This window comes from Sorex araneus, chromosome 6 (assembly GCF_027595985.1).
Source record: "Sorex araneus isolate mSorAra2 chromosome 6, mSorAra2.pri, whole genome shotgun sequence".
Classification (NCBI taxonomy): domain Eukaryota; kingdom Metazoa; phylum Chordata; class Mammalia; order Eulipotyphla; family Soricidae; genus Sorex; species Sorex araneus.
Genome location: NC_073307.1, coordinates 93,703,252 through 93,714,991, shown reverse-complemented (window position 1 = coordinate 93,714,991; position 11,740 = coordinate 93,703,252). Strand labels below are relative to the sequence as shown.

Here is an 11,740-nt window from a genome sequence, read left to right as displayed (position 1 = left end):
TTTTTTTTTTTTGCCACACCCAGTGATACTCAGTGTTTACCCCTGGCTCTGCACTCAGGGATCACGCCTGGCGGTGATATGCAACGCAGGAGATCGAACCCAGATCGGCAAACGCCCTCTCCGCTGTACAATCTCCAGCCCCAGCATCACATTTTCGAAGAGCTCTGCCTCCTTATTCCAACAAAGGCCAAACCTTCAGCAGCTCTAGGAGGCTTCAGAGAGCGGGAGGGCTCGGGGCGAGCGGAGGAGTTGACCTACTAAGCCACCAGCGCGTGCAAATTGCGAAGCCCCGCCTCCTTACCGCTTCACTTCCGGTGACACTCCGGGGCCCGCCTCTCTGGCAGTCCCGCCTCCCAACGAACGCCCAATGAACGCGTCTCTCCGCCGGGGGGCCGCCCTCTCTTCCGGTTCCTTAGGGAGGCCCCGCCCCTTCGCGGTCTTCTCTCAGCCTTCCCATTGGCGGAAGATCCTCCCCGCCCCCTCAGGGGGCGGAGCGACTCTCCCCAGGTTGCCAATGCCTGGACGGGACGCTAAGGCCCACCCCCAGGAAGTGACGCCGCGAGTGCCCTTGACTGGCCGGGAGGGCCGGGCTCTGCGTCGCTCGCTCGCGCGGCCGGGAGGTAAGGCGTCCGTGGGCATGGCTCGGGCTGCTGTCGCGGCCGAGACGTGCGGCGGGCAGGCGCCTTCCTGCCTGGCCTGCCTCCGGCCAGCGGCGGGGGCGCCGGGCGGGGCGGGCGGGACCTGCCCCTCGGGCCCCTGGGTCCCAGGTGGCCGCGGTGCCCCCGCTCCTTGCGCATCACGCCCCCTCGTGTCGAGATCCCCGCGCTCCTGCCCCCCGTGCCTCTGGTTGCCCCCCGGGGTGGTTGACAGGTCGCGTTTCCCCGGAGCACGCTAAGAAGAGGGACCGCCGCGCGCTTTCGCGGGCGGCCCGGGACCCACGTGACCGGCCCGCTCCCTGGCTGGGGTGTGTCACAACTGGGGAGCCGCGCGGCCCACTCGGGACGGGACCCAGCGGTGCTCGGTGCTCGGGAATCGGGACTGGCCGGCGGGACTGAAGGCCCCGGCTCGTAAGCCTCCGGCCGTCCCCTGGGTCCTGAGCGCCTTCGGTTGTCAGCCCAGTTTTGCAGCCCGTGGGCTTCTTCCCTCTCCCCTCTGACCTCCTCCCTCCCTCATCTCCAAAAGTCTCCTTGCGTGTTTCTGCCAACCTTGAACCTTGCAGCCTCATCTGTCTTTGCTCCCAAGCTGCTTACTTGTTCTGCTGTGCGAACTTATTTTGTTCCTTTTCTCCTTCTTCCTTCCCTCCCTCCCTCCCTTCCTCCCTCCCTCCTTTCCTTCCTTCCTTCCTTCCTTCCTTCCTTCCTTCCTTCCTTCCTTCCTTCTTTCCTTCCTCTTCTTTCCTCCCTTCCTTTCTTCCTTCCTTACTTCTTTCATTTCTTCCTTCCTTTCTTCCTTCTTTCCTTTCTTCCTTCCTTACTTCTTTCATTTCTTCCTTCCTTTCTTCCTTCTTTCCTTTCTTCCTTTCTTTCTTTCTTCCTTCCTTCCCTTTTTCCTCCATCCCTCCCTTTTTTTTTTTTTTTGCTTTTTGGGTCACACCCGACGATGCTCAGGGGTTACTCCTGGCGGTGCTTGGGGGACCATATGGGATGCTGGGAATTGAACCTGGGTCGGCCGCATGCAAGGCAAACACCCTACCCGCTGTGCTATCGCTCCAGCTCTCTCTCCCTCCCTCCCTTCTTTGGGTCACACCCAACGATGCACAGGGGTCACTCCTGGCTCTGCACTCAGGAATTACCCCTGGCAGTGCTCAGGGGACCATATAGGATGCTGGGATTCGAACCTGGGTTGGCCACGTGCAAGGCAAAAGCCCTACCTGCTGTGCTATCGCTCCAGCCCTCCCTTCTTTCTTTCCTACCGTTTTGTCTTCCTTCCCTTTCTGGGCCACACTGGCAGTGCCCTGAAAGGGTTTATTCCTGGGTCCGGGCTCAGGGATCACTCCTTTAAGGCACAGGTGCTGTGCGGGGTGCCGGGGATGGAACCCCGGTCAGCCACAAGCAAGGCAAGCACCCTCCCCCCGGTACTGTCTCTCGGCCCTCCCCCTGATCTTTCTGCCTCTGCCCCCACAGATGGCTCAACGTCTGCTCCTGCGGAGGTGTCTGGCCTCCCTTCTCTCCCCGAAGCCCTCCCATGGCCGCTTAGCACCCCTCGCTCCCAGGGCCTCGCAGGCCCCGCGGCACCTTCCCGACAGCCTGGCGGTGGGGCCCGGCCCCGCCCGGTCCCTATTCACCACCCGAGCCTGCCCGACAACCTTCAACATCCAGGATGGACCTGACTTTCAGGACCGCGTAGTCAACAGTGAGACCCCCGTGGTGGTCGATTTCCATGCACAGTGAGTCCTGGGGGTCGGCAGATAACCGTGGCGTCTCCTGTTCATCTGCTATATTCCCTGTCTGAGGCTATGTGATGGGGGACCAAGACGGATGATGCTCCATCTCCACCCTCAGGGATCGGGTGTGGGGGCGGGGGCGATAGCACAGCGGACAGGCCACATGGCCAATCCCTCCTTCTCATATGCTCCCCTAGCACTGCCAGGAGTAAGCCCAGAGCACCACCTGTCTAGGAACTCTTGGGGGGTAACCACAGTGGGTCTGTGTCCCACCATCCGATTGGCCCAGAGGCATCTTTGCTGCCTGTGGGATTTGCATCTCTCCACCCGATTGGCCCAGAGGCATCTTGAGCTTAGCCCCAAGCAGGCCCTGTCTTATTAGCATCTTTATTTAGTAGCCTGGACTGGAGCCATAGCACAGCACAGTGGGTAGGGTAGGGTGTTTGCCTTGCTCACAGCTGACTCAGGTTCGATTCCTCCGTCCCTCTCGGAGAGCCCAGCAAGCCACCAAGAGTATCCCGCCCGCACGGCAGAGCCTGGCAAGCTCCCCGTGGCATATTCAATATGCCCAAAACAGGAACAACAAGGCTCGCCATGGAGACGCTAGCATCTGGCTGTGGGTGCCTGCTGCTTCCAGGCCTGCAGATAAGCTGATTTCATTTTAACATCTTGCCGGCACGACGGGGCCCGGCTGGCGGGAGGTTATCAGCGCACCCCACTGGTGGTGCCCCAGCTGGCAGAGGGAGCCGTTTGTCTGGACGCTCCGGCACCCGTGGCTTTCATCTGCCCGGCCTGCAGCCTTTGGAGCCCGGCCGTAAAGCCGCTGGACAGAGCCCTGAGAACTCAGTGACCGGAAGGAGGGTGTGCGCTGAGGTTGGGGTGAGGCCTGTGGAACAGCCCCAACCGTCCGCCCTGTCCGGAGGCCTTCAGGGGACCTGGGCTCCCTCTTTTGTCAGACACAAGACCTTAAGCCAGTGGGCTCCGGGGTGTTTAGCAACCTCTGAACGGTGGCTGAGGGTAGGATCGCGGGTGGGCTGCTGGCCTTGCAGCAGGCTGAGCTGGGCTCTATCCCAGCACCCCGTAGGGCTCCCCTGAGCACTGCCAGGAGCGATCCCCGAGCACCTGCGCGTGTAGTTCACACACGTGAAATCTCTGAATGGGGAAGGGACCCGAAAGGCCAAGTGTGATAGTAGCCGTGTCCTTCCTGCCCCTTCTGGTCCAGGGAACCCTCCGGAGTGGCCAGCAGCTGGGGTGCAGCTGCGAAGCCGGGTATGAGCTGGCCGAGCCGGCCTGCCACTGCGCTGGGTGCCGGGTGCCTGCTGCCTGCGATGACCCCCTGCCCCAAGGGTCGCACCTGCCCTCACGCAGGGACCACGCTGGGTGCGGGGTGAGAAGGACTCCTGGAGAAGCCCCCTCTGTGCTGCTGTAAATTCTGGGACCTGGGGCTGGAGCGATAGCACAGCGGGGAGGGCGTTTGCCTTGCAGGCAGCCGACCCGGGTTCGATTCCCAGCATCCCATAGGGTCCCCCGTGCACCACCAGAGTGATTCCTGAGTGCATGAGCCAGGAGGAACCCCTGAGCATCGCCGGGTGTGACCCAAAAAGCCAAAAAAAAAAATTTTTTTTTTTTAGGCCTTACCAAATCCAGTTTTTTGTTTGTTTGTTCGTTTGTTCAGTTTTTGTGCCACATCTGGCAGTGCTCAGGACTTAACTCCTGGCTCTGTGCTCAGGGGTGGGGGACACTGGGGTGTCAGGGATTGAACCATGTAGGCTGCAGGCAAGGCAAGGGCCTCGCCCTTTACTATTTCTTTGGCCCTCTGAATGGATTTCGGGGGGGGGGGTACTCCCAAGCAGTGCTCAGGGCCCTGGGGTGCACTCTCAGTGACGCTCAGCCGGGAAGCTCTGAGGCAACACAGACGTGCGCAGGCGCCCACGTGCTCCTGGGCACCAAGCCAGGGACATGTGCCACAGCCTTGACCCCTGTGCTGTCCCCAAACTAAAGCTCGCCCACATCCGCGGGTTTGTTTTTTTTGTTTGTTTTTTGTTTTTGCTTTTTTTGGTTTTTGGTTTTTGGTTTTAAATTTGGGGCCACACCCCGTGGTGTTCAGGAATCTCTCCCGGCGGGGCCCCGGGGGACCATATCAGATGCTGGCGATCGAACTCGGGTTGGCCACGTTGGAGGCCAGTTTCCTCCCCGCTGTGCCGTCAGTCCAGCCCGTGACCCACGTTTATAAAGTCCAGGGCCCGTGGTGACCCTGGTTGCAGCGTCATTGCGTCCAGCACGTCCCCGAGGCGGGTTAATATTCAAACACGGGACACAGAGATACCGGGGGGCAGAGGGGCCCTCCAGGAGGGGGTCACGAGGAGGCACCAGGGACAGGGCCCGGAGCGATGAGCACCGAGTGACTGGACACACACCCCACCCCCGCCCCCCAGGTGGTGTGGCCCCTGTAAGATCCTGGGCCCGCGGCTGGAGAAGATGGTGGCCAAGCTTCGGGGGAAGGTGGTGATGGCCAAGGTGGACATTGATGACCACACGGACCTCGCCCTGGAGTATGAGGTACAGTCGGCGGGGCCGCGGGGTGTTGGGACGCCCCCCCAGGCCGTCTTGGGGACACCCTTCTCCCCATAGCCTGGTGGGGGGGGTCTCGGCTTTCCCACGAGCTCTCGGGGCTTAGTTAGCGCCTTTGGCGGCCAAGCCACCATCTGTCTGTCTGTCTGTCTGTCTGTCTGTCTGGCCCCCTCTTGGGGGGTGGGGGAGTGGCCTCTGCTGCCTTCCGGCCAGATGGTCCCCTGAGACTTGTCATTCACGGACACCGTATGCAGGTGCCGCAGGGGAGCCCCCCAGCGCCTCGCCCCGAGTCTGGGTGGGGTGGAGAGGCATCACCCACCGAGGGAGAGGGATTGACGGGGTGGAGGGGCGTGTGCATACGACCCCAGGGCTCCTGTGCAATCCTGCGCTTTGGCCCCGGAGCGTGGCAGGGGTGGGTGCAGGTGGGTGCCTGGCCACCCGTGTTGTCTGGCCCCGGAGTGGCCCTCTCGTGTCCATGCTGTGGCCTGTGGCAGAAACGAGGGGCCTCCCTGCGGTGCTTTGGAGGGGCGCCCTGATGAGGGTCAGCGGGGCCCTCTGGGTGTGGTGGGCACATGTGCTCGGGCCTCAGGGTCCCCCAGGAGCCCCTGAAAGGCCAGGGGCCATCCCGGGCACCATGGACAGGGCCTCAACCGCAATGGCAGAGGTGTGGCCCCTGTGTCGATAAAACTTTATCGACAGCCAGGCTCATCATGGTGGCTGAGGACCGGCCGGGGTAGGGGTCCGGGAGCCACCCAGGGGGTCTCAGAGCCACAGTGACTCCCGGGGGCCAATCTCGCCACCGAGGCATTTGTTCAGTCTGTGAAGTGTTTGCGCGGAAAGCTGAACCTAGGGGCCAGAGAGGCAGGACACGGGGGAGGGCACTTGCCTTGCACATGGCTGATCCGGGTTTAATTCCCGGTGCTCCATCTGGTCCGAGAATCCCTGCCACAAGGGATCCCTGTGCATTGCTGGGTGTGCCCCTCCACCCCAATCAATCAGTCAATCAATAAAAACTGGGGCCAGAGCGTTATTACAGCAGATAGGGCGCTTGCCTTGCACGTGGCTGACCCAAGTTCGATTCCTGGCATCCCATAGGGTCCCCTGAGCACCGCCAGGAGTGATTCCTGAGTGCAGAGCCAGGAGGAACCCCTGAGCATCACCGGGTGTGACCCAAAAAGCAAAATCAGTCAATCAGTCAATCAATAAAAATTGAACCAGGGCCAGAGATAGGGCCGAGTTTGTCCCTGGCACCACGTGCCCTCTCTCCCCAGAGCACCCCAGGGTGGCCCCTGAACACTGACCCGTCAGGCCCACACTGCTGGCCCAAGGGGCGCCGAGCGCGGGCTTTGATGTGGGGCCTCCACCCAGGCCCGCCTGAGCGGGCGTGGCCCCCAGCTCAGATCAGTCCAGCGAACCTTCAGCAGATGCTGATGTTCCGGCTGTTTCCGGGCCAGAGGGACAGTGCAAGGTTCGGGGCACTGGCCTGGCGGGTGGCCGACCATGATTTAAATCCCCGCACCTCATAGGAGTGATCCCCTAGTGCAGGGCCAGGAGGGACCCTGAGCACTGCTGGGCTGGGTGTGGCCACCCCCTTTTTTATTCTTTTTTTCTTTTTTTTTTTTCTTTTTGGGTCACACCCAACAATGCTCAGGGGTTACTCCTGGCTCTGCACTCAGGAATTACTCCTGGCGATGCTTGGGGGACCATATGGGATGCCGGGGATCGAACCCGGGTCGGCCGCGTGCAAGGCAAACGCCCTCCCCACTGTGCTATGGCTCCGGCCTCTTTATTCTTTTTTTCCTTTTTGGGTCACACCCGGTGATGCTCAGGGGTCCCTCCTGGCTTTGCACTCAGAAATCACTCCTGGCGCTGCTCAGGGGACCCTGTGGGATGCCAGGGATCGAACCCGGGTCAACCTTGTGCAAGGCAAATGCCCTCTCTGCTGCAGTTTCACTGTGGCCCCCCAATTTTTTTTTTTTCTTTTTGGGTCACACCCGGCCATGCACAGGGGTCACTCCTGGCTCTGCATTCAGGAATTACTCCTGGTGGTGCTCAGGGGACCCTATGGGATGCTGGGAATCGAACCTGGGTCGGCCGCGTGCAAGGCAAACGCCCTCCCCGCTGTGCTATCGCTCCAGCCCCGGCCCCCCATTTTTTTTTTTTTAAATAAAACTCAGTTTCATAGGAAAGCCCTGCTTTCTGGGTCTCACTCCCCTCCCAGTGGGGTCCTCGTCCCGCCTCGGGGCACCAGCCGGCTCTGCTGTCCAGTACCCCGAGCAGGCGCCCGCCTCAGGCCAGCCCCGGGGGGCAGCAGTGGGGCTGCGCTGCCCAGTGGCGGGTGTGGGGGTGCAGGGGGAGACTGCCCTGGCACGTGGGGACCGGGCCTCGGGGGGGGGGTGGTGCCGTGGGTCACTCCCTCGGCCTCAGCCAAGGACACTCCTGTTTGTCTGACCCCTGGAGGCCCCGAGCTTCCCTTGGTGTCCACCCGCCCAGGAGGGAGAGCACGGCTGGCCACTGCCAAACCCCAGCGGCTCCAGCGGGCACGTCCCTGTGCCTGCCCTGTGCCGGGAACCAGCTGGCCGCTGCGGATGCTCAGGAGTGGCCGGTTCCTGCTGGGCCCACCCTGCCCGCACCCCCGGGAGCTGTGGGGTGGGGCCTGGTCAGGCCTGGCTCATGGGCGTGGGGGTCTTGCTTAACTCCCCTCCCCCCCCCGCCACTGCCACAAGCAGCCCTCGAGGCCATGGGGCCGTGCCCACCCACCTTCCTCGTGCCTGTGCTGGGGTCCAAGGAAGGAGGCGGCCCCCCCAGCCCCCCAGGACCGGGGCTTCTCCATCTAGCGGGGGATTTGCTGTTCAGTGCCCAGGAGAGGGGCCTTGCGGCGAGAGCCCCGGGTTCCATCCCTGGTGTCACCCCAATACTTCGGATACAAAAAACAAACCCAGTTGGGGAGTTAGTCCAAGGGCAGCCCTCCTGCACCCCTGCCTCCCCCACAGCCCTCAGGGTGCGCCTCTGCCCTGCACGCTCATGTCTCCTGAGGCAGAGGGCAGGCGCCCCGGATCTCCTCTGCCCCCCAAGACTTGCTGGGTGCAGGGGCTCCCCAAGTCACCGGGCATTTCCTGTCCCTCAGGCCTTGCCTTCGCGGGGGGGCGCTTGCAGGGACCTTTGCACCTGGGGGGGGTTCTCTGGGGGGCTCTTGCCCTCCTCTGTGGAGGTCGTTCCCCCACCATGTCACATTCTCATTGTCGGGAGCACGGAAACCCTTTGCAAAGTCAGAGGGAGCCGCCTGGCCACCAGGCGTGACCTGGGAGTGGCTCGTTAGGGGACGGGGGTCTTGGGGGGCAGGGGCCACACCCCGCAGTGCTCAGGGCCGACTTCTGCCTCTGCTCAGGGGTCGCTCCTGGTGGGGCTCAGGCACCCCAGGGGATACCAAGAATGGGACCCGGGTGGGCTGGGTGCAAGGCAGACGCCCTCCCCGCTGGGCCGTCTCTCTGGCCCCCCATATCCCCCTCTGATCACTCTGCAGCGCCTCACTTGGGGCCTCCCGGCTGGAGTGCCCCCGCGCTGCCGTGTCCCCTTCTGAGACATTGTGCCGTCCCTGTGACTCGACCCTGGCCGGGCCCCGTGGGACTAGGCAGGTTCCGGCCCTGCGGGGCCGAGTCAGCTTCTCACCTCTCAGCTTTGTGCCCAGCTTCTCCCTGGCCCTGGGGCACCCAGGGGCACCCAGACCAAGCGGCTGGAAGCTTCTCGGGGTGCGGCTTGTCCCGTGGCCATGGGGCCACGAGCAGGGAATGGGGCCACGGCCCCCGGTGCTGAGGAAGGGCCCCTGGGGAGGGTCCCTGGGGAGGGGGCGGCTGACTCACGTCCCTCAGTCATCACAGCGGGTGACATTGGGGTGCACCAGGGGGGCACTTGGTGGGGAGTTGAGCTCAGTGGCAGTGGGCGGGCTGCGGGCTACTGGGCAGGCACTACACATACACATGCACACACACACACACACACATGCACACACGCCTGGGCCCAGTGCTCAGGCGAGGAGGGGCTCCCTCCATCCCCCCAGGCTCCCCTTCCTGCCCCTTCATGCTGTCAGGATTGAGAGAAGTGTGTGGCTGTGTGTGCAGGAGGGATACGGCAAACCCAGGGCTGTGTCTGTGTGTCTGTGTGTGTCTTGGCGGGTATGCACGTGTAGGGTGGTGTGGGGTCAGTCTCTGTGGTGCCTTACGGCAGAGCTCACGGGGAGGAATTGAGACAGCCATGCCCTCCCCTCGGAGCCACCTGGGCGCGTGTGCAGGCCATCCCAGGGGTCCCAGGGCAAGCCCAGACCTCGGCCCGTCTGTCCCTGTGCGCGCCGCCAGTGTAGGCCACTAGGGGGCGCCAGAGAGCAGTGCCCCGCAGTTTCGTGCTCCCTTTCTCGCCCTACCCTGGAGACTCGGCAGGTTTCAGGCTTCGTGGGGCCCTTGGGGCCTCCTGCCACTGCCAGTGTCAGAAGTGAGAGTGACAAGGACAGGCCAGTTGTGGGAGCTGGAGAGGTGACACTCATGGCCGGCCCGCCTGCCTGGCCCAGGCCTGGAAGGGGCTAAGATAGTCGGGTCTTTGTCGCTTCCACTGTGGGTCCCCCCCACCCCGCGCCCCAGGCCTGCAGAAGGACAGGGCACATGCAGAGCCCTCCCGTGTCCATCTCCACCCGGTGCCCACAGAGCTGAGCAGGGTGCCCAGGGCAGCAGCCGGGGCACGCTGCCCGCCCGTCCCCACCCACCCCCAGGGGAGGGACGTCGGTCAGGGAAGCAGCGTCCCTGCTCGTGCCGGCCCTGGGCTGGTCCTGCCCGACGTGGCCTCTGGGCAGCCCTGGAGCGTCCACTGCGCCGGGCCAGTGCTCCTCCGTGATCTCGCACCAGGACCTGAGTGCAGGGGCAGAGTTGGGGGGGGGGGGCGGGGCACCCAGCAGTCTCTGTGCCCCGGGTCCCTCCAGGGGGAGCTCGGGGGACCCTGCACGCTGCTGGGGGTCGGACTGGAGTAGCCCCAGGCAAGGCAGTGGGCCTCGGCTTTATGCAGGGGGACCCTAAGGCCCCACCCAGAACCCGCAGGACCCAGACCAGCGTCCCGCTGGGGCAGAGGACACCGCGGCTGCAGAGGTGGCAGTGCCGGTGTACAGGTCCCGGCATTCATGTGTCTGGGGGTCCGTCTGCTCCCCCCCCCCCCCCACCAGCCCCACCCCCCCTTTGCCCAGCCTGCAGTGCAGCCCCACGGGCTAATTTCATCCCCATCATTCCAGTCTAACCACGGGCCAGTGAGTCAGCCCCTGCGGTCAGGGGGAGGGCGGGACGCGGCCAGGAGCCCACAATGGAAAGTTTCCCGAGGGGCCGGCCCGGCCCTGCAGGCTCAGCCAGGGCCATGGGGGGGGGGGGTCGGGGAAGGTCCCCCTCTCTTGAGTGAGCCGCCCCCTCTGTCTCTCACTCCCACCCAGGTGTCCGCCGTGCCCACCGTGCTGGCCATCAAGAACGGAGACGTGGTGGACAAGTTTGTGGGCATCAAGGACGAGGACCAGCTGGAGGTCTTCCTGAAGAAGCTCATCGACTGACGGCAGGGGAGCCGCACCGCGCCCCCCAGGAGGGGCGGGGGGCGGGGCCTGCGAGGACTCCGCCCTGTCGGCCCACCGGCCCCGCCCCCGTCCAGTGACCGAGGTGACCCAGAGCCTTCCAGCCGGCCCGGCTCGGTGCTGCCACTGGCCCTGGGGCGATGTCTTCCAGCCGCCCTGATGCCCCAGGCCTGGCGCCTTCTCCCTGCTGACCAGCCATGCAGCCCCCCCCCCCCCATTTCCCCTGGAAACCCACCCCCTACTCCCCCGGGCCGGCTCAGAGACCTCTTGCCATTCTTCTTTCCTGCTGCTGTTTTGTAAAAAAAAAAAATTCAAAACAAAAACACCCCAACCAGCAAGAGGAATAGACGATTCTCACCTTTTCTGTAGATGTGTAATAAAGAACTTTCTGGGAGCCCCTTTTTCTACCTTCCGCTGTGAAGGGCAGATTCGGGGCACCCACACTCAGTGACACCTCACTGCTCCCATGCCTGTAACACCTGTGTCCCGCTGCGCCCCCATTTCCTGCGGGGCCGGCCCCGCCCCCGCGCCGCGCCGATTGGCTGGTTCAGGAAGCAGGAGGCGGCGCTGTATCCGCGCGGGCCAATAAAAGGGGTTTGCACTGACTGCAGCTTTCATTCTGTGTCGCCTCCCCTCCCCGCCCACCCCTGCCAGTCCCTGGGCCCACCTGGCTGGGTTTTCCCCCAGGTGTGGTAGCCTGAAGCCTTCTGTGGCTCGTGGGCACGAGGCCTCTTCTATGAGGCACCGGGAGAGCCCAGCATCCTCCTTATGTGCACCCCTGAACCCCTCATCAAGGGGTTCCGCTGGCCCTTTGCTTTTGGACCACAGCCTCTGCTCAGGGATCACTCCTGTCGGTGCTTGGGGGAACCAAGTTCCCAATCAGGTCAGCCGTGTGCCTTCTGCACCGTCCAGTCCCTGGCCCCACCAGCCAGGGGCCTTCACTATGGGGTGTCGTGGGCCCCGCGCCCCCTTGATGAGCCCTGGGGTAACAGACACCCTGCTGTGTAGTGTTCCTGTCCCATGGGGGTCTTCTGAGTCTTCGAAGGCTCTTTCCCCCATGGGGGAAGGGCCAGGGGCTCCCGGTGGGCCAACGAGGCGGAAACCAGCCGGCTGTGCACGCCCGGGAGGGAAGGTGGGTGCTGGCAGCCTCTCTGGTCCCTTGGCCATGAGACCCCCTGGGGCAGGCTCTGGAC

The 11,740-nt window shown here is 63.8% G+C and overlaps 1 protein-coding gene across 1 annotated transcript; it reads left to right on the top strand.

The window, feature by feature from the left end:
- The first annotated feature begins 492 nt into the window (after positions 1-492).
- TXN2 (thioredoxin 2) lies at positions 493-11,152 on the top strand. Its single transcript, XM_004610680.2, has 4 exons — positions 493-620; positions 2,124-2,386; positions 4,819-4,942; positions 10,416-11,152. Exons 2-4 carry the CDS (start codon positions 2,124-2,126, stop codon positions 10,527-10,529), a joined length of 501 nt encoding a protein of 166 aa, XP_004610737.1. The 5' UTR covers positions 493-620; the 3' UTR covers positions 10,530-11,152.
- Positions 11,153-11,740: the final 588 nt, after the last annotated feature.